The sequence below is a fragment of the Ambystoma mexicanum genome, chromosome 6p, assembly GCF_040938575.1.
Source record: "Ambystoma mexicanum isolate Mex_15411 chromosome 6p, UKY_AmexF1_1, whole genome shotgun sequence".
Taxonomy (NCBI): Eukaryota; Metazoa; Chordata; class Amphibia; order Caudata; family Ambystomatidae; genus Ambystoma; species Ambystoma mexicanum.
In genome coordinates, this window is record NC_090935.1 from 1,478,805,528 (window position 1) to 1,478,833,428 (window position 27,901).

The 27,901-nt window shown below is 48.2% G+C and overlaps 1 protein-coding gene across 1 annotated transcript in view; it reads left to right on the forward strand.

Moving 5' to 3' along the window:
- The window catches only part of LOC138511068 (uncharacterized), a 3,073,423-nt gene that overhangs the window by 2,942,001 nt on the left and 103,521 nt on the right, over positions 1-27,901 (forward strand). Inside the window, exon 20 of the mRNA XM_069626568.1 lies at positions 22,051-22,197. Within this exon, the coding sequence (XP_069482669.1) occupies positions 22,051-22,197 (147 nt within the window). The remainder of the gene's footprint in view (positions 1-22,050; positions 22,198-27,901) is intronic.

The window sequence follows — 27,901 nt, forward strand, 5'->3', positions numbered from 1 at the left end:
ATGGTCATGTGTCAATCAAAACTAACATCAGATTATAAGGTAAGTTCAAAGTGCAAATATAGAGCCTGTCCTGGATGCCTAAAACCGACAGAAGAATAGAAACACATCAGTTTACTGGAGCCTGGGAAAATCTGGTTTCTCCCCTCTGTGTAAGGAAAGACTTTGATGGTCTTGACAGACAATATGGTGGCCATTTGCTACCTCAACAAATGGGGTAGTGCAGGGTGGTGTGCAGTCTTTGACTCTATGTATATCATTATTGATACTATGGTTCTGGGCTTTGGAGAAGGATGTGTCTCTGATGGGGACCTATGTTGCTGGGACAGAGAACATCAAAACAGAGGCTCTGCACAGACAAAACTCAGCATCCCATGAGTGTGAGCTCTGCCAGGAAGTTCTGGAGGAGACCTTTGCCTTTTGAGGAATTTCTCCAGTGAACCTCTTTAGTTCTTTCGTGAACCGGAAGTGCAAGTTGCTCTGCTTCAGAAAGTGTCCTTGACAGAGAGCTTTGGGGGGCGCATTGACGATTGAGTGGAACTTCAACCACCTACATGCATTCACTGATCCCTGTCATTCTGCTAGTTCTAAGTAGACTCTGCTTTGAACATATCTGCCTTCCATGGCGCCTTCTGGTGAGGATAAACCTGCTTTCCCAATCAGGGGGGTGGGTGATCCACCCAAGCCCCAGCAGTCTGAACTGTCATGCTTGGCTGCTGAGAGATTCAGTCATAAGGAAGGAGAATTCTCATATGACATCCTGGATGTACTCCTTTCTGTATAGAGTCCGTCCACCAAGTCTATGTATGCCTGCAGGTGGCATAGGTTTTCTGTTTCATGTCGGGAGAGACAACTGGACCCTTGCATTTGACCTACTTCCTCTTTTCTGTATTTCCAGCTCTCCTTGACCAGGATGGGCCCACAGGTTGGCACTGTGAAGGGTTATCTGCCCACTATTCTGGCATTTAAAAGAACCCACGAACAGAGCTCTTTCTTCCAAACCCCCATGGTTATGCAATTTTTGTGGCGGCTATGCAGCCAGTTTCCACCATGGAAGTTTGCTCTTTCCAACGCGGATATTCATTTATTTTTTACTTTTCATAGGAGCTCCGTATGAGCCCCTGCATTCCTGCTCATTGAGACTGCTCACCCTTTGGTGATTTTCCTAGTAGCTATCACTAGAAAGAGAGGTGTATGAGCCCCAGGCGTTGATTGTTAAACCACGCTACTTGGTGTTCTCCAAGAAGAAGGTGACCAAACTTTCTTCATAAGGTCATGTCAGATGTACATTTCTCTCAGAAGATATGATATGATAAGTAATTTATAACGTGCTATGTCATTTATAAAGTGCCTGTACACAAGTGTTTCTAGGCGTGACAAGACAAGGGAGAACAAGACAAGGAAGGGAGGACAGAAGGAGGACAAAAAAACGATTTTAGGCCTTGTGTCAATCAGATCGCGCAGGTGTGGGGGGGGGGAAGTGCCAGGGGGGAGGCGGGAGGGGAGAGTGCAAATTAACTTCTAAGTGCCGCCGGGAGGTGGCTCATAAGTACTGAGAGTCAGGGGACTGTAGGGTTGCAGATACAGTCCCATAAGTGGTTGGAAGGCCCGAAGGAGGTGCAAGGGCAACTGGTCATGCCGGAGCCTGGCCTGTAGGTTCAGTGGGTGGCCAGGTAACCAGTATGTGCAGCAGAAATGGACATCAGCAAGGGCGAGAGAAAGCTTAAGCAAAAAGGAAGGTTGTGAGTTGCTTCTGGAACCTTGAGTGGACCTGCTCAAGTTTTGAGAGGCAGGGAGACTGTTCCAGGGGGAGGACCCGGCCGAGCACAGTGATCTACCCTCCACTCTCTGATCGGAGAAGCGTCTGACCCTCAGAGAGTTGGAGGAGGATGAGCAGAGGGCTTAAAAAGGAAGATGCTTAGGAAGAGAAACTTGGATGTAGTGTGGTCCTGAGCCCCTGAAAGCCTTGTGGATGATGCAGAGGGTCCAGAACTTGATCCTCACAGCCAGACGGAGCCAGTGTAGAGATTTCAGGGCTGGAGAGATGCGATCCCTGGGCTTGAGGCCAAGGATAAGTCTTGCAATTCTGTTCTGGATAAGTTGTAAAGTGCGAAGAGTTGAGGCAGGCAGATCTAGAAAGAGGCTGTTGCAGTAGTCCAGCCTAGAGAGGACAAGGGCTGTGAAAACAGTGAGCTTCTGGGGGAAAGTGCAAAAAGGAAGAATACCTCTGAGGAGGTGTAGATGATGGTGTGACTTCTTAGAGACGTCAAAGAAGTGAGGAGAGAAGGATAAGTTGTAGTCGAAGATGACGCCAAAGTTCTTAGGCTCACAGGAAGGAGCAAATAGAGGGTCCAGGGTGGGCGGCCAGAGTGTGAGAGGGAAGATGGGAGCAGGTTTCCCAATGAGGAGGATCTCAGTCTTACTGGCATTAAGGCAGAGATCATTGGAGACACACCATTCCTAAATTGTGGACAGACAGTCTGGTATGAGAGAAGGAGCAGAAGAGACTGAGGGGAGCCTGAAGGAGAGCTGAGTGTCATTTGCATAACACTGAAACTTAGCACAGAAGGTAGAGATGCGGTGGGACAGAGGTGCCAGGTAGTGGTTAAAGAGCCATGGAGAGAGGTTAGAGCCCTGTAGATCCATCTTCCTGTGTTTTATCCTCTCCTCAACCCTCCCAGTGAGGTCCCACTTGCCCAGACTCCTAGGGAGGATCTTGAAAATCATGCTCACCACCCTCGCCTGAGAGCGGGAGGCTCCCCTTTGGGCAGAAGGGACAAATTCCCTCGATTCATCACAAGAGGAATCGTTTAAAGAGGGAGGGGAGATAAAGTGATGGGTGCCAGTACTTTAATAATTCATGTTGTGAAGGGGTTAATGAAAGCAAGGGTCGGCAGGCGGAGCAGAAGATGGTTGGGGATTCAATATATACATATGGGGCATAGTGAAACCTAGCACTGCTCTGCTAACTATACATATCTTTTAAAATGGTTTTAGTACCTGGACATTTTTTTTTTGTATACGTTTTTATTGGCATTTGTTTAAACAACACTTGAAATAAACTCCCCTCACCCCAACTCCATCCTCCCCTTCCCAGGTCTTGATACTTCCAGTTCTTTTTTTTTAACACTTTTTTTTATTAGTGGCCTCAAAGATACATAACACAGTTACATCTTCACATTACAGGCAGAAATAAACAGAAACAAGGAGGAAAGCAGTTCACATAGGATACATCTCCTCGAGGTGGTATATTTACATAGTTTCATCATCATCAGAAAACATGTCACAGAGATATATTCTGAAGGGTCCCCAAATATCTTTGGGTCTACTCATCGCTGGGCGGGTGAGGGCAAACTGTTCTACGGCCTCATTGACATACGTCAGTTCCCGAAGGAACTGTTTCACAGTGGGTCGCGCAGTACTCTTCCATTGTTGTAAAATGCATTTTTTGGCCACTGCACACGAGACATTAAATAGCCTCCTGATCTTTTCGGAGCATTTGCCTATGTCCCCAAACAGATATTTCTGCGGGGTTAATGTCGGGGGGATTTGCGTAATTTCTTCAAGGATATCTGCCACCTCTCTCCAGAACCCAGCCACCCTCAGACATCCCCAGTACATGTGGAACGAACCAGCCTGTTCCGCCTTGCATTTAGGACATTCGCCGGGACTATCTGGAACAAATTTGGATATTTTGGCCGGGGTGTAGTGTAGTCTGTTTATAATTTTAAACTGGATCAGAAGCAAACCCGCGTTCAGGGAAACCCTCTTGGTGAGGGAGCAGTATCTGTCCCAGGTCTTGTCGTCTATGGGGATTTGGAGATCATTTTCTCACTTATTCTTGACTAGGTTAGTCGTGGGGGAGTGTGCTTGTATCGCAGCGTACAGACTGGAAATCCTCAGACAGTCTCCAGACGTTATCATCTGCAGACAAGGGTGTGTAGGGGGTTCATTGGGAAAAGACGCCTAGTGTTTCTGGAAGGCAGATCTCATGTGGTAGTATTGCAGCGTCCTAAGTGGACCCCTACCAAGCACCCCCGTGATTACATGAAGGGTCGCAAACTTCCCATCAACAAACATGTCGCCCAGTCTAATCTCTTCATTGGGATCCCAGGCCTCACGCAAGCTGCTGTCGTGTGTTGGTGGCATGCCAGGGTAATTCCAAAGAGAAATATCAGGGTTATAGGGGGACAACACTCCCAGTCTTTTGAATATGGCTCTCCATGCACCAATCGTGCAGCTCACAGGGTTAAAGTCACATGTGTCCCTGTAGTGTGCGTCAAAGATTACGGACTGTATATTCGTGGGGGAAGTGGTGAGTTCCTCTATCGCCACATGGGGGGGCCCGTCTTTGGAATACCAGTATTTCGAAAATTGGGCTTGGGCAGTATAGTAGTATAGTTCGAAGTCAGGTGCTGCTATGCCACCTGAGGAGTATGGTTCAGTCATTTTTTCCCAACCTATTCTTGGAGTCTTTCCATTCCAGAGAAAGGTCGTCGGCATTGACCTAAGTTTGTTAAAGAAGGGTCGTCCCGGCCATATCGGGATGTTCACGAATAGGTACAATAGTTTGGGCAGGACTATCATTTTAAGGACGGCAGTCCTACCATGTAATGATATCGGCAGGCGGTCCCATAGCAACAGTTTAGTGTTCAAGGCTTGTAGTGTGTTATCGTGATTGTCTGTGTACAGCATGTGTTTTTCACGTGAGACAAGTATCCCCAGATACCGAATGGATTTCTCAGACCACTTCAGATCGCATAGAGAACCGGGGCATCTGGTTGTCGATGTGAGAGGAAACACTTCCGACTTGTCTGTATTTATGGAGTACCCCGAGTATGCAGTGAATTCCCGGATCTCAGCCATAATAGGTGCTAAGTTGTTTTCTGGTTCGCAGATATATAAAAGCGCGTCGTCCGCATACAGGGAGATTAGCTGAGTAACTCCCTTCAGATTTATGCCCCTGTTTGAGTGTCTAAGCCTAATCGCAATCGCCATTGGTTCTATTGTCAAGGCAAACAGTATGGGTGAGAATGGGCACCCCTGCCTGGTGCCCCTCCCCAATAGGAACAGATCAGATATTGATTGATTGATCAATACCCGAGCACCAGGTTCCATATACAGTAGTTCCACATAACTAATAACATTAGGGCCGACACCAAATGCCTCCAACACTGCTAGCAGGTAGGCCCATGACACAGAATTGAAGGCCTTCTCAGCATCTTATGATATGGCAACTGCGTTCCTATCCGGGTCTATTTGGGCCATGATGCCGAAAAGTCTGCGAAGATTAAGGGCCGTGGGTCTGATGGGGATAAACCCATTCTGGTCAGGGTGAACAAGTATAGGGACTGCCGGTAGAAGCCTATTGGCCAGCACCTTAGCAAATACCTTGGCATCCGTGTTAATAAGAGAGAGTGGCCTATAGGACGACATGTCTTGGGGTGGGTGGCGCGGCTTAGGGAGAACAGTTATCAAGGCTTCTCTCATAGATGGGGGCAGTATTTTACACTGGAGGGCTTCCTCCCAAACCTTTAGTAACAGTGGAACGAGTTCCTCACGGAACTCCTTATAGAATTCGGCACCCAAGCCGTCTGACCCTGGAGCTTTATTGGTTTCCAAGTCCTTAACAGCCTCAGCAATTTCCTCAGCCATGACAGGCTGGTCCATTGCCAGGCGGGTCTCTTCAGAGAGTTTCGGCATCGGCAGCGACCCTAGGTATGCCTTGATTTCCATGATTGACTTAGTGTCTCTGTTGCTATATAGTTGTTGGTTGGTTGTTGCATGCTAGTGATTCGGTTGGGGTGCCTGTCTTGTTTCAATAAATTGGACAGTGTCCTGCCCGCCTTGTTGCCCTCGCCATATCTACGGGCTCGGACCGGGGCCGCCATAAATTGAATTTACCTAGCAGCTAGTCTGCCAAATTCCTGGAGATGTACCTGTATCCCAGCTAGTGTGGCCTTATCCTGTGTGCAAGTGTAAGCTTCCTCTAGCTTCCCCAATTCATTTTCAGTTCGGGTTAGTTCAGCTCTGACCCCCTTCAGAAGACCCACAGATTTGGATAGCAGCGTCCCCCTAGCCCAGACCTTAAAGGATTCCCATACCGTGGAACATCTATCTAATGAGCCCATGTTATTTTCAAGGAACTTCACAATTTCAATGTGTAGTCCTTCCACCACTCCAGAATCGCCTAGCAACCCCCCAGGCATTCTCCATCTTCTGAGCGGTCTAGGGCAATTATGGATTGTAGCCTCAAGTGTTATCGGGGAGTGGTCAGACAGTGTACAGGACAGTAGTTCACACGACTTTGATGCAGTGATCATAGCAGGGGATACAAACCAATTATCAATTCTGGATTCGGAATCATGAACTGAAGAATAGTATGTGTAGCCCTTTTCATTCGGGTGCAGCACTCGCCAGGCATCTTCAAGGGAGAGCTGGGGTAGGATATGTCTCAAGGTAAGAACAGCCCTGCTCGGTGCCCTAACGATCGTACTGGATCCATAGCAACGTTGAAATCCCCACCCCACAGTATAGTAGGTGTATCAATGGCGGCTATTAGTTGGTACATATTTGTTTAAAAGGCTGGGTCATCAATGTTCGGCCCATATGTGTTGACCAGTAGCATCTGCTGTCCTGCAATCAAGCCCCACACCAGAACATATCTACCAAGGGGGTCAGATTTTTGGCCTTCGGGCCGGAATCCCAGATTTGGGTGTATAAGCGTGACGACCCCCCTGGACTGAGACGAGTAATTTGTGTAGAACCTTGATTTGCCCCAACTAGGCAATATGCACTCATTACTAGTATCCACAGCATGTGTTTCCTGTAGCATAACAATTTGAGCACCATGTCTGACAATGTAATTTCCCACCTTCTTAGTTTTCAATCGATTGTTCAACCCCCTTACATTCCACAACAATAGTTTAACCCTCAATGCGTGTTCCAAGTCTCACATATACATGTTCGGATATCATCACCAACCTCTTCGATGCATCTTTCATATAACATAGATCGTGTCAGAATCTCCGAGACCACTTGTTTAACCAGTGACCAATAACCAATTCCCCCCGTAACTTCCTAAGGGCTGAGTGCCATAAGGTGGGGGCCCTTTCCCATTTCAACCCATGAGATATTATAACAACAACAATCCATTCCATACCCGTTGGTCCGCCCACCTCCCTCACCGTCACCCCCAACTTGACGATGTCTTTCCCTCAACTTGTGGAGTATTCCAGGGGTAGTCATGTTGCCTCACATGACCGCCAATCCCGGTTCCTAGCGACCACCAAAACACAAATAATGGCCGTCTATAGTATCACTTTTCCAGGGACCATGAGGGAAGGCCCTCAATCGCTTCAGCCAATTTTGTAAAGAACATATACCTTAGTCTGCCGGGCGGGGTTTATTGTTTGGCGCTGGCCGGTCCCCTCTAGGAGGGAGGGGCATAGAGGATTCAATATAAGATAAGGCTTCAGACGGATTTTCAAAAAAGTGCGCTCTCCCTGCATGTTGAATCCTCATTTTGGCCGGGAACATCAAGGCGTACGTGATCTGTCGTGCTCTAAGGAGTTTCTTAACCGGTTCATAAGAGCACCTACTTGCCTGGACAGAGGCGGATAAATCCGGATATATGTGTATTCGGTTACCTTCATAGTGCAGTGTACCAGCCTCCCTTGCCAAGCGAAGGATAGTGTCTCTGTCCCTATAGTTCAGGAGGCGAGCAATTATCGTACCCGGCGGGGCTCCTGGCTTGGGTACCGGTGCTAGTGTGCGGTGCGCTCTTTCCACCAGGAAATGCTTTGAGAGCGATTCCGGTCCAAATAAGGATCTGAACAGTTCGTCCACATGTTTTTCCATTTGGCTCTTGCCAAAGGACTCCGCCACTCCGACCACTCGGACGTTATTTCTTCTCGACCTGGATTCGAGGTCCTCACATTTGCTCTGTAGTTTGCTCATCGTGTCTTTAATGTAGGAGATGTCTCGACTGTGGTGGGAAATAGTATCTTCGTTCACGCTTATCCTGATCTCGGTTTCTGTGACATGTGCACTTTCTTTGTCTATTCTGGCTCTCATGGAGCCGATGGTGGCAACTATTTCGTCCAGCTTGGTGTTTACCGCCAGGAACCCATTTTGGACTAGCGTGGTCAGTTTATCTTCTCGGTCCGTCACATCCAGTTCACCTGGCACATTTGCTTCCGGATGTGTGTCCACCATCCCAGTGTGATTCGCCGTGTTGGTAAACGTGTCCATAGGGCCCTTCTTCTTACCACCGGGAGTTTTGGACGCCCTGTTTGCTTTGTTTGGCCCCCCCATGCTGTCACTGGCCCTCATTACGACCCTGGCGGAAAGTGACTGACCTGACCGCCATAGCGTAAATAGCGTTTCCGCCATTGCACGACGGAGCAAAGTGCGGCTAATTCCGACCCATCGGGCATGAGCACTACGCCATGGCGGAAGTGCAAAGTCCGCGATGGCGGAAATGTCCCCAAAACGCCCCTCACCGCCGTCGTACGGCGCCCTAGGTGCAATTCCGCCACCCATCTTAGCGGTCACCGTAATGAGCGGCAATCGGAAAGTACGGTGACCGTAAATATACGGAAACGGAAGTAAAAACATGGTCCCGGAACGGGAAACAGCACGCCGTACACCTATAAAATCAGAATTCCCACACAACCATAAAAAATACTACCCTGAGACACATCCCAACCCGTCATCCACCCTAGTGAAAGCAATAAAAATGGGAAAAGTAGCGAAAAAAGCGTGCGACCGCAAGCGGCAGGTCCACTTCTCCCGTGAGGAACTCACCGTGCTCACAGAGACCCTCCAGGAGAATGCTGCCGTCGTCTTCTCGACGCAAATGACCAGGACGGCACTTGCGAACAAGAAGGCCATATGGGCCCTGGTGGCACAGCGGGTAAGTGCGGTGGGGACCGCACCCCGCAACCCACAGCAATGCAGAAAGCGATGGGACGACTTGCGGATACGCGTACGGAGCATACTATCCGCCAACCGTAACATTGCCACAGCTACCGGGGGAGGATCGGAATCACCCATCAAGTTGACCCCCTGGGAAGAAATCTGTGCCTCCACCATTGGAATGGAGAGTATAGAGGGAGTCGGAGGGATGGAGAAAGGAGTGCAGACATCCGAAGAATCAGGTAGGTGGGCCAAATAAAACAATGCTAAATCCACAATGTCCAATCATGTGAAGTACCATGTGTCCACATAGTGCAATAGTTACACATGTCCAGGAGAACGTCCACATACATTTGCCTGATAGCGCACTTTAAAACTCACATTAAATACATAAATAATTAAAAATCCTAAAAACACCCTCTACACGTGCAGCAGGCACACCCTAACTGCAGGCTGCAAAACAACTGCATCCTCAATCCACACAAAAATGAAACCACCTCCAAGGCCCTGACCCAAATCACCCTCAGGTACCACCCCAATGCATGTGATACATTGCCATTCCAATTTCCACAGACCCATTAATAACGCTCGCCCTCCTTTACTCCACCACAGGGTCCGATTCAAACGACGAGCTCCAGGACACCCCTACCAGCACACCTGCAAAGAGGGCCAAGACCAACGGCCAAAGACCCTCCACCTCAGCTGCACGGATCAAGACACGGCAGCAGCACAAATCAAGTGGCAGCACACAGGAGGGAACTTCAACAGGCACCCCAGCAGCCCGCATGCCCACAACAGCACCACCACAGGTCCCCCCAATGGATGCCACAGAAGGCACTGCTTCTGGTGGCAGCAGCACCATAGGTGACACTGCATTAATGGCAGCATGCTCCGACACAGAAAACGGGGATGTCGATGTAGGATCCATCCATGACCTGTCTCAATCCCCCTGTTTGTTTCATCCCGTACACCATGAGGATACCACGCAGGGGCACCCACAAGACGACGACTGGCCATCCCCCACAAGCCCTGTGGCAAGGCAACATGAGGTGACCAGCCCCTCTGTGACACCACCGCAAATGGCCATGGCACAGCAGAGGCAACAGTCCCTCGACCAGGTGATCGTGCAACAGCAGCAACTGGCCACGCTCCTCAAGGACCATGCTGATGAATGTGGGGGTACTAAGGCAGCCATAGAAACATCAACTGAGACACTTAGGGCAGAAATGGAGAGAAGTACAGAGACACTAAGGGCACAAATGGAGAGAAGCACCGAGAGCCTGAGGGGGGAACTGCATGCGACGTCCAAAGACGTATGTGCTGAACTTGCCGCTGTGCGCTGTGTGCTCACTGAGCTCTCACAAACCCTTAGGGACATGCATGGACGTGAGCAGGCAGAGACATCATCCGTTGCAAGTTCCGTCCAGGGCAGCCCCCAACGTAGATCTGGGAGGAACCTGCGCTCCACAGGCAGGGGTGCCCCTGATACCCGGAGAGGGGGCTTGCAATAGCGTCTGCCCACTGACAATGAGCATCTTTGGACACTGGTGTTCTGGGGGGGGGGTAGGAGGGTGGAGGGGGTGTGTTGGGCTCACTTGGGTGGCGGGTCGTTGGGGTGTGTAACATAATTTCACATATGCTATAAACAATGCACGATCATCCAATGAGATGTGTGGACATTGATCTTTGTGTACGAGGCCTTTATAGGCGTACAGTCCATATTGTGCATGTTCCAGACACACACAGTGCCACAAGTCCCGTGTCCATGTATCAGCCACCAGGCGTGAGTGCTAGAAGCATGAATCTATGAGAATCTGACGAATGTCACGGCCCTCCTGTGCCTCGCGGACTCCTTGAGGTGCTGCCACATCCCCACCCTCATCATGACCATCTTCAGGTGCTTGCAGTTCTGCGTCAGGGGGCATGGGCACATTTCTACGTACGCACATGTTGTGTAGCATGACACATGCCATGACCATCTTTGCAACCTTCTCATGGCGGTACAGGAGTGCCCCGCCAGACCTGCTGAGGCAGCGGAAACGAGTCTTCAGTAGGCCGAATGCCTGTTCTATGACTACACGGGTACGTGAGTGGGCATGGTTGTAGTCCTCCTCATGCTGGTTCTGTGGGTTCCGGAGTGGTGTAAGGAGCCATCTCTTCAGTGGATACCCGGCATCACCTGTATGTGGACAATAAAGGATGTTTGTGGAATGACATTGCTACGTACGCACCCCCCCCCCTTCCTGCCAGGTCATTGCCGCATCACATACCCCACATTATCATGCATGAAATGAGACTCACCGAGTAGCCAGGATCTGTTCCCTGCGTGTCGCTCCATGTAGCGTGGTATTGTAGAGTTCCTCAAGACCATAGAATCATGGGTTGATCCAGGAAATCGGGCACAACAATGTGTAATGATCCTGTTGGAGTCACACACCATTTGTACATTAAGAGAATGAAATTGTTTTCGGTTGCGGTACTGGGCCTCCATGGCATGTGGGACGACCAATTCCAAATGGGTGCAGTCGATGGCACCAATGCAACCCGGTATGCCGCCAAGTGCATGGAATCCCACTTTTGTGTTCGTAATTTCCTGCTCCGAGCGTGGTAGAGAGATGTAGTCGTCTGCGTGCTTCAGGAGGGCATCGAGCACTTGCAATAGTGTCCGTGAGAACACTGGCTGTGAAATGCCATGCAACTGTCCGACTGTGTGCTGGTAGGTGCCTGTGGCCAGGAAGTGGAGTACAGACACCACCTTCAGTAGGGGTGGGATGGCGGTTGGGCTATCTATCATGCTGACAAGGTCAGCCTGTGTCATGTCCACAATGGCGGTTATGGTGTCCCGGTCCAAACGGTAGAGGGTGTGGATCTGCTCAGCAGTGAGGTTGAACGGATGAGCTCAGAGGCGTGGGATTGCGGGCTGCCTGCGTGGTGGTAGTGGCTGTGCTGGTGGGCCTTGCTGGCCCTGCCTTGCCCTCCTCCTCCTCCTGCGTCTCCTCTGTGCGGCCGGTTGTTGTAGTAGTTGGTGTTCGTCTTCTTCTTGAAGTTGGAGTACTTGCAGTGCTATCAGGTCCCCCAGGGCCAACATCGCTAGTCCTGCCGGTAGCATTTTGGAGTGGGTGTGGTTGTGGGAGGGGGTTGGGTGTGCAATTTATGTGTTTTCAGGCTGTATAGCCTCCACCTGTGGTGATTCATTCCACCTGTGCAAGCTGCAATCCCCTTTGGGCGAGCACGTCCCGCACACAACGCTGCAATTCGACGCATGGCATCTTGCTATTACAATCATGTATTTGATCCCGATGGCAGTGAAATATTGGTTCATATGTTCATTCTGCTATGGTCCCATTGTTTCACATAGTATCTTTGCAGTCGCGAACAAACTTGTGAAGGGTCAGTGGAATGTAGTACTCGATTAACGGTGGACCCTCATGCAGCACTGTACCGAGGTTCACCGACGGGCGGGGCGTCCCATTTGTGAGTGAAGCCAGTTGCCATTTTCACACACTGCCGCACTACATGGATGAATTTGTGATTTCAAGCGGTCACAGATGCCTTTTCGACGTGATGTTGCAAATGAGGAATTCGAAGGACGGCGCTTTCGGTTTTCAGCTAGCGGCGAGGAGACGCCCACAGGTCTGACTGCAAATATAACGTTCTATTGTTTAATGTCCTTGGGACAGGGGCCATGGCGAGAATGCAATGATTGATATGAATAGTATGGGATGCGCAATAGCGTAGTGGACGATAAGGCAGGACGTTCCCAAATACATGTTACTTCACAACACTGGAATTCCGGCCTGGAGCACAGTGGATTTTGCAGACTGCATTACGCACAGACTCAATGGAAATTTCACATGTTATGTGAGTAAATAATCAGGCGTTTTCATTCCGGGATGAGGGAATGATGTATGGATGCATGGACAGATGATTTAATGGAGAGTTTGCCATGTACAGGGCTTTTTGGAATCTATCCACCTCCCCTGCGCTATGTGATGCAGAGCTGCCATAGTGGGACCATCGTCTATCTGCCCTTGTTGAACCCTCCCTGTCTCGACGCGCCTTCAAACACTTGTGTCTATGCACGTTACTAATCCCATCTAATGGATTCTGTTTTGACAGACGCATGCCCACAAACACTCGTTTGTAATAGTGTTTTCACCTCGATTTTTATAGTTATGATTCGCAAGTGATTTTTGGGTGGGAATAATCCTTTTGAGTGGGCTAGCATGCATATGGCTGTGGATTTAGTGTGATCATTGAAGTGAGTAATTCAAATGTAGTTCTGATGCCCATACTATTCTTTTTCATTTCATTTGGGTGACAGGTATCTCCTCCCCTTTTGCCGCTGCCATCTGTATGCCACTCCTGCAGATGGCTTTTACTCCCGACACCTGCTGCTTCGTGTTAATCAGTGGAGCACCATTACGATCTTATGGGACGATCGCCAATGGGCCACATGCCCTTACGCAGTACTAGTGGCTAGGAGCAACATATCGACCTTTCAGCTGGACTAGTGCCTACCTAATGGGACGGCCCTGCGGTTCTAGGCGCTTCCATGTTGCCTTTTTGAACGTGAATGTAGCTCCTGTGTACCATGAAGGAACAGGGCGTCACACAAGAAGAAGCTGGTCATTTATTGCGGATGCAGCCCACAATAATGAAATATATTTTGGAGTTCATGACCTAATGGCTGTATGGGCTTGGTGATTTTGTTGTGCATTAAATTTCTATTCGGATATTAACCGTGTAGCGTTCTTCTTTGCAAGTAATGTAGCATATTCCTATTTGTGGAGCGATGTATTGTGAGAAGATCTGCATTGGGTTCCGGCTTCTGAGTATAGTTGCGTGGTACTGTACTGGCCGCGTTTGCCTACGAAGCCCAGTGTGGTCAGGGATAGGGGCTACCATTATGACTGTTTTAATGATGTCATGCTCAGGGGCGGGGGATTAGCTTTTGTGTAACAGATGCCGGTCAGCCAGGTGGATTGGTGGAATGATGTGATTATCAGAATATGGCTGGTCACAGGTGCCTGTGTTTGCGTGCGTTTCTTGGAGGGAGACTGAGGTCATGTCCATTGGAATAGCTTCTGTATTCGTGCCATCTGTGCCCTGCAGCTCCCATTGGCCCCTCTTGAGATGAGCCTGGCTGCTCAGTCACTCTGCCAACTTGTGTGGTACATGCTTATGCTGATGGTTGGTTTGTTTACTGGCAGGAGTACAGGGCTGGTGCAGTCTCACTCAGGATACTGCTTTGAATGTGTCCTTACACTGGTGTCAGTCGATGGGGGGGCCTGTTTTTGTTTGTCTCATATTTCAGTTCATGTTGCTGGACTTGAACCTTAACATGCCTGTGCTGCATCAGTGCGGCAATGGTGCCATGGCAAATATGGATGGCCACTGACAAGGCACTTGGAGCCCCTAGATTCATTTGTTCGTTGGCATGCATGGGTTACTTGTACATTTCACTGGTTGCATTGTGTGACTTCATTGCACCTACGAGGAGTTGTGCAATGTGGCCAGGGAGTGGTGTACAGGCACTCAGTAGGGCCGTTTACGGTTGGTTCGCTATGCCGTACTTCTCACCATGGCGGAATGGTACTTTCCGCCATGCTTGATGCGTTAGGTACATGTCCGCTAGGGTCAGAATTCTCGTACCGTTGCGCCATGGTGGTAATTACGGTTTGGCATGGCGCGCGTGCGCGTACTTGGTGCAGTTAGCGTTGGCGTTCACTACGGTGTCGCTAATGGCATCGTACTTTACGGTGATGGGTCATAATCGCACCGAGCGCTATTCGATGGCGGTATTGCATTTCCGCCATCGTTTTTCGATTTCCGCCAGGGTCGTAATGAGGGCCACTGAGTCACGTGTGTGAATTGGGTTTATTTCAGAAGCTCTGTATGGTCTTAGCCTCAAAATGTGGATAAGGGCACAGGGAATCCGCAGCCCAAAGTAGCAGGTCACCAATGCGGGTCCGTAATACAAGAATAGACTGTGTCCTCCCACGTGCACAGTGTCAAGCGAGTCCCACAGCACTCCCAGGTGCCCCGTCTAGTATGGTAGAACCACAAGGTTTATTCAAGCTTGCAGGGTGCGTAGAGAGAGGCCGCGTGGCAGCCGTATGGTGGCAGTGTGGCACCCCCACACCCAACACAGAGCTCAGTCCGATGACCTGACGGATGTGTCTCCCTTGGTCTCATGAAACGTTTGCAGGCCTAAAGAGGTGGCTAGGGTCTGGGAAATCCACAGCCCAAGGCAGCAGGTCTCCAGTGCGGATCCGTAATGTATGGATGGATTGTGTCCCCCCACGTGAGCAGAGTCACACGAGCCCACAGCACTCCCAGGCACCTCGCCGCATTTGTAGTGTTCAGATCAGGCACACTGCACCCCTGCCCCTGTGTTTGATGGCCGCTTACTTGGGTCTCCGGCCGCGTCGTCCTCAGTCCCTTGAGCGGGTGGGAGCTCCGTACCTCCGCGATCGGGGTAGGGAGGTGGGCGAGCACCCAGCAGGTCTGCGCTGAGAGCTCGGGCAGAGCTCGGAACATCCAATGAAGGGACCAGGCACCTCCAACCACCTCCTCACGAAAAGCGCAGGCCGCGCAGCAGGGCCGGGCACGAACCTTCAGCGTTGGCTCTGCCCAATCGCGGCCCTCAGATCTCAGCAACCACGGCTTCCGAGTGAATTCTACTGGTGTCGCACGTTGGCCCGACACAACCGCGCGTATCGGCAGATCTTTACACAGCCCGATCTCGGCAGATCAATGCAGCTGCAGATTCAGATTTTCACAGGTTGTGGATGGGTCAACAGGCAGCCGCTTCCAAAGGTTTTTAGTCTTCCAGACGGCCTAAGAACGGATTTTTAGGCACAGGATATTGTGGTGATGCAGGAGCACCGGGACTAGGCAGCCATTTTCCACGTGCGTAACAGGGCCCCCCCCCTGATAGTTCCAGTTCTTTGTCCTCAATTTGATTTAGCTCATTCCTGTTTCCCCCTTTGGGTTCGATTGCTTCCCCATTTCTCTTCTCGTGGGTTTGAGGGTTGTTATCTCTCCTTCCCCCTCCCTATTAATTCCCCCCTCCTTGCCCGTCATTGGTTTGTTAACATGTCTCTTTCTCCGGGTGTGGGTGAGGTTTTAAATTATTCTCAGGAGTTTCATCTTCCTTGGGCACTATGCACTTTTGGAGTCCTTCTTTAGAAATGTCATCACAAGGTCCCAGTCCATAAGAAATCTCTGGTGGCCTTCTCGGAGGGAGTATGACATCCATTCCATGGCGAAAAAGTCCCATACCTTCGCCACCCATTCGTATTCTGTAGGAGCGGTCTTTGATTTCCACTTGCGAGCTACTAGTAGGACCACCACCATTACCAGGATCACGTACACTTTGCGTTGTGTTCTCATGGGCAGGCTTTCCAGGTCTCCCCCAGGTCTATTATGAACAGACCCTGGTTGCCCTTCACTCCTACCCCGGGTATTTCTTTCACTGCATCTTGAATCATTAGCCAAAACGGTTGGACATTCGGGCATTGCCACCAGATGTGTCTCCAGTTCCCCTCCTCCTCAAATTCCTTCCAACATAGTTTGGATGTAGTTTGATAGATTGCGGATGGTTTGGTGGGGGTAAGGTGCCATTGGTACATCATCTTTATCCAGATTTCCTGTATTTGCATTGACAGAGCGAATCTGGGGATGTTTGACCATAGGCCCATTGGTCGTAGTCAATCGTACGTTCCGTCTCCTTTTCCCAATTGGCCATGTAGCGTCGTATGTCTCATTTGGGCATAGTGGAATCTCTGCCCTTCCCCACTCCAAAGTCTAGCTTGCACTGGGGGGAGGTTTTTATCCCCCGCATTCAAACATGTCCCTTATCTTGTGACACCCGCCTTCCTGCCATTTAGCAAAGACATTTCCGGGCATTCCCGGCATGAATTGTGGATTCCTAAAGATCGGAGTGAGGGGTGACAGGAAAGTGGTAGTCTTAGAACATTTCACCAACGCGTCCCATGAGTTCCCTATCAGGGTTTCAATTTTGCTACAGTACATATTGTGGGGTCTGTGCTCCCTGGGCATCCAGAGGACCTCTTTGAGGCGTACCCCCACCAATGCCCTATCCATTTCTCTCCACTTTTTCTCTCAATTGTCCCTTGACCAATCCCTTATGACCCTGATCTGTGCTGCATGGAAGTAGGCTTTCCAGTCTTTCTCACCCATAGCTCTCTTGTTTCTGGGTAGTAGCAGCACCCTATTTGAAATTCTTGTTTTTTTTTAAATGATCCCAACATGAAGGCTCTAGTGAGTTTTTGAATGGCCCAGAAGAAGATTTTTATGCGGAGGGCCATGAATACATATGGCAGCTTTGGTAGGAGGACCATTTTCAAAACATTGATCCTACCCAAACAGGAGATGGTCAGAGGGCTCCAACCTTGCAGCATATTCCGAGTGGACGACAATAGGTAGGGTTGAGGGGGTAGTTTGCATTGAATAGATGGGTTACAGTTTTAGTGACATGGATTCCAAGGTATTTTATAGTGGTGTGGGCCTAAGAGTATGGAAAGCTGGATTTTTGTTATTTTTCCCTTTCCAGAGGTACTGACAGGTTCATTATTTCCGATTTGTTTCTATTGATCTTTAGGCCCACTACTTCTCTGAATTGGCTAAAACTTTGTTCATGGCCTGGAGGGATACCCCCAGGTTTGTCAGCGTTAGTAGCATGTCGTCAGCAAACGCTGCCACCTTGTGTTCCCTTCCATTGAAGGGGACTCCCTCTATATCTGTGTTGTGTCTTATCCTACTCAATAGGGGCTCTAGGTGTATGGCGTATAAAAGTGGGAACATGGGGCAGCCCTTCTTCGTTCCTCTTGTTACTGCTATCGGGTCCGACAAGTCTCCATTAATTAGTAGGCGTAGGGAGGGATTGCGATAGCTGGCGGCTATTTGGGCCATAACGATTACCCTAAAGCCCATTGGGATCATGGTGTGGAATAGGAATTTCCACTCCACCCTGTCAACGGCTTTTTCTGCAGTACGTGCGACCAATAGTGCAGGTATGTGTGCTTTATTCACTTTTTGACTTTGTGGGCGATTCTTCGGGTATTATAATGCACTTGTCTGTTTCGTATCAAGCCTGGTGGATCAGGGTCTTTCAGCTTGGGGATGAGGTGTTCCAGGCAGTTTGCTATGGTTTTTGTGAAGATCTTAGCATCCGGGTTAATGAGCGCTATCAGCCTGTATGAGCTACATTGTGACAAGTCTTTTCCTGGTTTGGGCAGTAGTATGACTTTCGCCTCTTCAATTGAGGGTGTAATCGCTCCCCCTGGCCGAGCCTGTTGAAAAGGGCGGTTAGGTGGAGGGCCAGGACGTCCATGAATTGTTTGTAAAAGTCGCTTGTAAAACTGTCTGGGCTTTGGGCTTTATGGGGTGGGAGTGACGTGATGGCTGTGCAGACTTTCGCTATGTTGATGTCTTTCTCTAATAGTTCCCTCTCTTGGTCTGATATTTTTGGTAAGGTACAATGTTTCAGATATTCTAGTTGGGACTCACTCTTTAAGACCTCTGTCCTGTATATGGTTGAGTGGTATCTCGTAAATAAATTCCCTCGTAATGGATGCTTGGTCAGATCTTTCTTCCCCCTCTGGTGTCCTGGTTTTAAGAATGGTCCCATTTTTTTCCTCTTTTCTCAGCATTCTTGCTAGGAGCTTGTCTGCTCTATTTGCTTTCATGTAATATCTCTCTCTAAAATGTATTAGGGTGCGTTTGGCTCTACTTGTTGGTATAATTTCAAGTTGGCCCCTGATCACCCTGTATGCCCTTCTGATCTTTCCTGTTGTCCCCGCTGCCAACTTAAGCATAACTACTTTCAGTTTGGCTTCTAGATCCTGCTCTGTCTCTTCATGCTTTTATTGCTATTGTCTATCACCGTATCATGGCTTTGAAGGCGTCCCATGAGTGGGCATATTTCTGGGTTGTCGTTGGTCTGGAAGAAATTTGCTATCCCTCACGTAATTCCCCTCTCTTTTCTATTCCCTCATGTAATTCCCCTCGCAGGGTCTTATCTTTGAAGATATAAGCTGGGTATGTCCATTTCCATAGCCCTGATGGAGTTTATTTCCTCCTAAGTTTCAGTGTGATAGGGGCATGGTCAGATAGTGATATTTCTCCTTCTTCTATGTCCGCCACTTGCCCTAGAAGGATCTTGAGACCTAAATGCAGTCTATTCTTGATGCTGACCTATGTATGTGCAAGCAAAATGTGTAGCCCCTCGTGTTCCTCACTTTTCTTTCCAGGCATCTACTAGTGATAGGTTGTCTATGTTTTCGCGCAATTCCTTAGAGGGTTGGTTTTGGGAGAAAGAGATTCTAGCGCTCCTGTCCCTATCTGGGTCCCATGCCATGCTAAAGTCCCCGGTGAGTATTATTCTTCCCTGCGCCAATCCCTCCAGTTTTTTGAATGTCGATTGGATGAATCAGGGGGCCTCATTAGGACTCCGGCGCTAAACCATGGTGCTATTAGCACCATGGTCCATGCCGGAGTCCGCCATGGCGGAATGGGGAATTACCACCCCATTCCGAGGTTGGTGGGGTGGTAATTCCCCATGCCGCCATGGCCCTTCCCCATTCCCATTTTTTCCCCATGGGGCTCAATGGGAATGGGGAAGGCGCTAATTACGGTACCGCAAATTGCGGTACCGTAATTAGCACCAAGGTCCCTTTGCGGGTCCCTACTTTAACGGCTGGTAAAACCAGCCCTTAAGGTCGGGTCCCCCAAAGGGACCTCGTAATTAGGCGCTAAGTGTTTAACGGCGCTGCAGCCTTTTACGGCGCCGTTAAACACTTAGCGCCTGGGTCATAATGAGGCATCTTTTCCTGAGTTAAGTGCGTATATGGTGGCGAGAGTGGTAGTCTCTCCCGCCCCCTGGAGGAATATACCTACGTACCCCCCTTTGGTGTCTTTGTTGATGTCTAGGACCTTTAGGTTTGTGTTGTTCCTTACTGCTATTAAGACCCTCCCTTTTTTGTCTCATCATTTACTTGTTGGATTTGGTTATAGCCTTGTAGCTTGATCCTATGTTTGTCTTTCTCTTGTATGTGGGTTTCTTGCAGGGTGATCAGGTCTGGGTCTTCTCTCGATAGGTAGTGTTCTAGTTTTTCCTTTTAAGTGGTGAGTTTAGGCATTTGATGTTTAGTGATAGAACCTTTAGTGTTGTACACTTAGCCATTATTTGGGGGTTTACTAGCTGCTAGCCTTAGTTTGCGAGTGTGTGTGACTGGACCTGGACCCGGTTCCCCCCGACACTCTCCACCCTGGGCATCTGGGGGCATCCCCCTTTCTCCCCTCTCCTTACCCTCCTTGTCCCCTCTTTCTCTCCCCCCTTACTGGGTTGACTCAACCGGCCTCTAGCACCTCCCGATTCTCCTCCTCGGGGGTTGAGTTCTCTTCCTCTCCCACTGTGTCCCCCTACAGTTCGCCCTCGACTCATCTCTCAAAACCAAGAGTCCTCCTCTGTCCCCGCCACCCGCTGTGGTCTTTTTGTGTGACCCCTCCCCGGGTGTTTTTTTGTTCTGTTTTACTTCCCACTGACTTGCATTTCAGTGGGCGTTGCCCCTCTCTGGGTGGTTGTTTTCCTGCAGGTTCTTCTCTGGTGATGTTCTTGGGCCTCTCTGGCCCCTCTTTTTCCTCACTTTCCTCTTTGATTCTTGAGTGGACCATTCCCATGCCTTTTTTTTCAACTGCTCTGTCATTGAGCCCTGGGCCTCGCTGCCGGTTGAGTCAAGTTCTAATCCCAGGATATTCGCTCCTTCTCCTGTCAACGTGATTCTCCTTTGTCTGCCTTCCAGCTCAAACAGGAGGCAAATGTGAATGTCCATATGTATTTGACTCCTATTTTCGTTAGTTCCTGCACAATTGTATGCATCATCCTTCTCTTGGTGAGCGTGACCTGAGAGAGGTCTTGGAATACTTGGATAGCAGCGCCGTTAAAGTTGAGGTAATTTGCTCTTTTTGCGGTGGCCAGCACTCTCTCCTTTTGAGGGTATTCATGCATGGCTACCAGGATGTCTCTTGGTCTAGCTCCTGTGTCATTTATTTTTGGCCCCACTCTGTATATGGTCAACCTTGATTTCTGACGGATCCACCTCGTCTACCAGGTCTGCTAAGATTTGTCCTATTGTCCGGGACAGCCCCACTTCAAGTATTTCTTTGACTTTTATATTCACTCTCCTCGAGCTGTTTTCGAGGTCCTCGGTATGGATCTCCAAATTGTGGGTACCTGGACATTTTATGGCAACACTTTGCAATGGTGCGAGTCCTTGGGATTTTCATATCAAAACATTGAAATGTGGTGAATACCTGGGTGTTCCATGGCCTTACTTGGTATATCAAAGCATTAATTGGCTTAGGAGTACCAGATGATATTATTTAATTATCTGTACAATTCTGGTATTTCCTGGCCATTTGACGACAATAGCTTGGGGAGGAGAGCGCCTGGAGAGAAGATAACTGTGACTGTATATCAGCCAAAATGATTGGCTTTGTTACTGTTTATTTTTACAGTGGAATGGAAATGTACCAAAATGTTGCCCTCATTTGTGCGCCCCCACAGTCACTGAGACTTTGGAGGTGCACAAATGAGGGTGACACCCATTACTGTACCCAAGCAGAGCAGGGTGCGTGGGGGTGTCTGCCACGCTCATTGGGCGCAGTAAAAGGGGTTGGGGACAAAAAAGTAAAAATAAAAAAAGCTCCCGGCGGCATCAGCTCCAACCCACGTTAGTGGGAGGAACTGATGCCGCAGGGATAGCGGAGTGTAGGCGCCACACAGAAGTGTGCTGCCGTAAAGGTAAATGTGGTGGGTGATAGGGGGGTCCGAAAGGGGAATGCAGGACGGGGATGTGGGCTAAGTGATCTATTTGAGTACTGTGCCTCGCCATAACTGCCATCAACATTTTCATCAGCGCAATTACGGGCGGCGCAGTGATCACATAGTTTCCATTGGGATTGATCATTGAAGGGCTTGTGTTAGGTTTTTCCATCCACAGAGGCTTAGTCAGCATTTAGCGTGCTAGTATAATTGGTAACAAAAGGTGTGACAAAGTCAAGATGAAGCACCAAACCACTATTTTATGTCTCCTTCACCTACAGATCATTATGGAAAAATGAAGCACCATATCAAAACCAAAAATTCACAATTTGTGAATACAGCAGCAACACTGAGATCACTACTGGACACAACCACAACTGAATTGGATGATGCAAAAGGAATGATCGCTATTAAGGACGAAGATGATGGTAAGTTTAATCACAGTGCATACGCACATTTCTATTTAATTTCAGGTGTACAGCTTTTCATTGTGCTGTTATTGTGTAAAAAATGTTTTCCTACCTAACACAATTACAGAATTTCAGTCTGCCATACTTATCCTTTTATTATACTTTCACTGTTAATTTCCTTTTTTTAATGAAAAGTATATTATTTCTTAGCATAATAGCTAGGAACGTTCCTCCTGTCCCTGTCAATGCAATACATCTACAACCTTTCAGAAGATAAGTCACATATTGCTAAAATAAGAGAGTCCTATTGGTGTGTTAATGATCTTTTACTGACAAACGCCTCACAAAATACTGTTTGTTTTAAAAATACAGACGTACAGAGGATAACACGTTTATTCTCTTTGTGCACAGCTCCAACCTACAGAACCAGCAGATTTTCATCTTAACCACTGAATAAGTGAATAGTTTGGATTCATTCAATGTAAATATATCCCCTTTTCCTGAAAACCTCACCTATTTGTGGCCCCAAGGGGTAGAGTAAGGCATCCATAATATATTTGTACGTGCCTTTTGAAGTGAATCCAACTCCATATAGCTTTCAGTTGCTTTTCAATATAATGTATCACTTTTGGCACAATGCATCACAAAGGAAACTGTCTCTTTTTGGTGCTTGACCCAAGAGTAAGACTTATGGCCTCATTACATGGTAGGCGGAGGACCAAGGTGCTATTAGCACCTTGGTCAATGCCGGTAAAATACCGGCACCGCCTTGAAGGAAAGGGGAAATACCGCCCTATTCCAAGGTTGGTGGGGCGGTAATTCTCCCTTCCCCCATTGCCCTTCCCCATTCTCATTTTTGCCCCATAGGGCTCTATGGGAATGGGGAAGGCGCTAATTACGGTGCCGCAAATTGCGGTACCGTAATTAGCACCCTGGTCCCTTTGCGGGTTGGTTTTTAACGCCTGCTAAACGGCAGGCATTAAAGTACCAACCCGCAAAGGGACCTCGTAGTAAGGCGCTAAGGGTTTACCGGTACCGGTGCCCTTACCGGTAGCGGTAAACCCTTACCGCACTACGTGTAATGAGGCCCTATTTAGTCTTTGCTTTAAATGTGGGAAGGCCAGATTAGATGGATTCAGTACAATTAAAGTGGCACAACCAGGCATGGGAAACAACACCCGAGGAAGGTAGAACTATAATCTAAGTGAGAGAGAACTGATGAAAACATACACATTTTAGTAGCAGAGGATGACGAAAGAGGAAAAAGAACATGAGGGAAAATGATGGCTGAGGGAGGAGGACAGTCATTTGGGGAAAGAGCAAGGAAAAGGAGAATCTCAATTTGATGGAATTGAGGTGGAGAGAATGTAAAATCACACATTGCTTGATAGCTGAAAGAGAGGGACAAATGAATTTGATTGGAAAAGGGAGAAAACAAACATAGATTTGGGAGTCATCAGGATAAGAAAAGCAGTGAGGACCAAAAAAGAACATAATAGAAGAAATAGGAATAATATTAAGAGGGAATAGGAACAGAACCGTGTGGTATGCCAAAGCGTATGGGTAAAGATCAAGAGGAGTTTCTGGCCCAAGAGACAAAAAAGAACCGATGAGAGAGGTAAGATAAAAATCAAGAAAATGCTTAACTAGATATGCCACCAGAAGGTCAAGAAGAGCAGAGAAAAAAATGATCTAGCTTGTCAAAAGCTGTAGACACATTCAGAAGAATGAGAACACAGTTTAAAATGGTGAGAAGTGGTAAGGAAGTTTGTGCCATGAGGAAGGGATGTTTCCTGAGTGAGAAGGTTGTAACGTAATCGTAGTGGAGCCAACAAAGAATGGAATCAAGATAGAGAGATAATCAGCAATATGCAGCAGGCTCAAAAAGTTTCAAGAGTAAAAGAAGACGAGAGAAAGGGTGCTAATTAGAAGCAAGATAATTCTCAATTGAGGATTTGTTAAGGATTGCGAGAATAGCAGTATGTTTAAAGGAAGAGAGAAAGACCCCATTAGAAAAAGAAGAATTCAATCAATAGACTTTATTCAGAAATCATACATTTCTAATGGATTGCTTCCTCCCACGGATTCCTCATCTTTGATATACTGATATCCTGTTTGCAGCTTCACAAGCTTTTTCGACAGCAGAGGGTGCCATGCATCATCAAGTCGAGGTACCTCTGCGGCTTCCATCCCAGTGCTCGGACGTGACATAGACATTGGTATAAATAGAGTACATCACACCCGTTGTCCCAGTTCCGCTTTTCTACATGCACAGCACGCTTCAAACGGTTCGATCGCTTCAGCAAATTTTCAACTGCTTTTATCCATCTTCAGTATGTCAACTCCGAAAACAGGTCTTAAGAAGTGTGCAGACTGTGTTCGGAAATGTCGATCACAGATCTGAACAGAATTTGCCTCTGATGTCTTGGTGTGGAGCATAAGGTTGACGATTGCGGGTTGTGTCAATCCATGACCAGCAAGGCTTTAAAAGAGTGGAAGGCCAAACTCACCCTAGGTCGATCGGCTTCTAAATCTCACATGTCTACTCCTTCCAAAAGGAGGTTGTCTAAAGACAGTAGTCTTAGGGGGTTTTCTCCACAGAGATTTAAAAAGCGCTCAAAACATACTAAGCGCTCAAGGAACAGGAGCAATTCTCGACGCTCTTCGTCATCGTGTCTTGACAGAAATCAAAAAGAGGTGTCAGCGCTCTTCATCTTCGAAATCCTCACCCGACAGGAAGAATGTGCAGGTTTCCTCCTGAATCCGCTTCTAAAGCAAATAGGGAAAAGTTCTGAAACCAAATGTTGGAGGTTTTTTTCGAAGGCGGCGCCTCCCAGGCCCTCGGAAAAGCCAAAGAAGGCTTCCAACCCCATCACGCCTCTGAAGGCCGGCAGTGAGTCATCAAAGGCAACCCTTTGCGTGCCTAAGGGCCCGGGCCGGAAGAACCTCCTCTGGAGGTGTCAACATTGTCTTTGTCTCTAGAAAAGTCGAAGTCTCTGTCTCCCTCTTTCCAGACTTCAAAGGTGTTGACATTGGGGCCTTCAACCTCTACTTCCGACCCGTCTAGAGGCTTTTAAGCCTTTGTCGATAAAATACTTTTTCAAGTCCATAGGATCTAGATTTGAGGTATTGGAAGAGAGTTATTCTGATTCTCCTTTTGGTTATGCATCTGGCACACCAAATTTTCCAGATGAGCTTATATCTGAAGACTCCAGATTGGAAGATGTGTCTACATTTTTAAAAGAGGCTAGTGGGCTTGACCCCTCCCCAGAAGTGGATTTTGCAACCTCAGATGCTACTGCCCTCCCTGATGGGGCTTTTAAGTCTGTCATGAAGAAGATTACATAATACTTGGGGTGGGGTCGTCTGGCCAAGGACATAGTGCGGGATGATCTTACTGACATCCAGGACAGGGAGCCCCACAAGGAACCTGTTTTACATTTTCACCCAGCCTTGAAAAACAAAATTGCTGAGAACTGGCAGAAACCGGATACCGCACCTTCTGTATGCAAGCATCTGGTTAAAAAGTATAAACCCTCTTCAATTGATCCAGAATTCCTCTCCAGACCCCTGAGAGATTGGTAGTACAAGATGCTACATCTACATCAAAAGCAGTAGCCTACCCTACAATTCCACCTGGCAGGGATGACATAAAGTTTGACTCTAGTGATTTCTGCCAGGAGCATGGTGCTCAAAGCCATAAATGCTTCTTGTGCTTTAGCTAAATATTCCTACACATTATTGGATGTTGTAGCACAGGCAATGGAAAATATCCCTGAAGGGGAAATGAGAAAAGGTTTTCTCAACATTCAGGATGGCAAAAAGGCGGCGTGTCAATCTTTACAATCAGGGTTGGACGCATTTGCCTGTGTCGGTCGTTCTATGGCGGGCAGCACAGTGGCAAGAACATTTGCATGGTTGCATAAGTGGGGCTTTGGCTGGTGGAAAGGTTTCAGAATGCTCAACATCTGCTGGCTTTCAAATTTCTGAGGTCGCTGGGCATCATCGCGTGCTCCATTTTCTTGGTGCCAGAAGCCCACCTAAAAATGAGGTCCCTCCAGTGGGCCCTCAGATCCCAATGGTCGCAATTCTCTGGCATGATGACTGACATTCTTCAGGTTCCCAGCAAGGTCGTGCAGGATCTCTTGTGGTGGGCCTGCAAGGAGAAAGAGATGATAGGGGAGCCTTTTTGGCAACCATGGATGGTGATAACAGTAGTCACGGATTCTTCCCTCATGGGATAGGGAGCCCACATAAACAATCTCACAATCAGCGGTTGTTGGTCTCCATCGGAATCCAAACTGCACATAAACCTTCTAGAGCTGAGGGAAATCGGTCTGGCGCTGATGGCCTTTTTACCATCCATACAGGGATTAATGTCCTGATAATGACAGACAACACAGTAGCCACGCATTACCTCAACAAAAGAGAAAGTGTAGGGTCACTACCACTGAGCAGAGAGGGAACGCAGCTCTGTATTTGGCCTCTTCAACACAGAATTTCTCTATTAGCTGTTCATCTATCCGGAGAAGAAAATAGGACGTTGGGCGATCTGAGCAGGCGGAGCACAATCTTTCACAAGTGGGACTTAGCTCATGAAGTCCTTCTTGAAATCTCTACCCTTTGGGGAACCCTTCAAGTGGATCTGTTCACATCCAGTATCAACAGGTAATGCAACCTGTTCTACTCCAAGGAATTTCATCAACGAGGAGCTCTGGGGACGCATTTCTGGTGGACTGGGAATTTCCACTGTGCGCATTTCCACCCATCCCGTCATTTCTCATGTCATCAGGAGGTTGAGGAAGTTTGGCAAATCCATGATCCTGATTGTTGGGGATTGGGCCAGGAGGACGTGGTACCTGGACATTCTGGATATGTCCATCTGCCCTCCAGTTTGTCTTCCTCAGAGATCAGACCTGCTCCCACAAGTGGGGTGTGGTCTTCTACACCCAGAAATCAAAACCCTGAATCTTCACGTCTGGGTTCTGAGAGTTTAAGATACAAAGACTGGGGTCTTCCAGAACACGTTCTAGAGGTGTTGCTTTCGACGAGGAGGCCAGCAACAAAAGCTCTTTACTGCTGTTGTTGGAACACATTTTGTATCTGGTGTAGGGCTAAAGAGATGGATTCTTTTCATTATGATACTTCTACTGGATTATCTTTTCTATTACAACTGGCCCACCAGGGGTTGCAGGTGTCTCCGGCCAAGTGTTACCTGTCAGCGGCTCTGAATTTAAGGTACCCATTGTTATTAATTTCCTCAAGGAACCAACTAATATCTTTCAACTGGTCCATTTTATAGTGCTGTGGAGACCCGACAATACACAATAAGGATAGCTCAAATAATTGAATCTGTCCACCAAACTTATCATCTCCTCCTTTAGAGAATACAGGGGTACACCTCTTTGTTGACCCATTTTATAGTGCCGGTTTGGGACCTTAACTTGGTTTTACATTTCTAAATGTGAGCTCCTCTTGAGCTGCTTCATTCCTGTCGATTTAGATTACTGACTCTAAAGACTATTCCTCTAGTGGCTGTCACTTCTGCACGCAGAGTGAGTGAGCTTCAGGCATTGCTGTGCAAACCTCCCTTCACCGTATTTTCAAAGGAGAAGGTTGTTTTGATGGTTCACCCCTCCTTCCTTCCCAAGGTGGTGTCAGAGTTTCACCTGGTGCAAAAGATAGCATTGCTAGCCTTTAACCCATCCCCCATCCTTCTAAG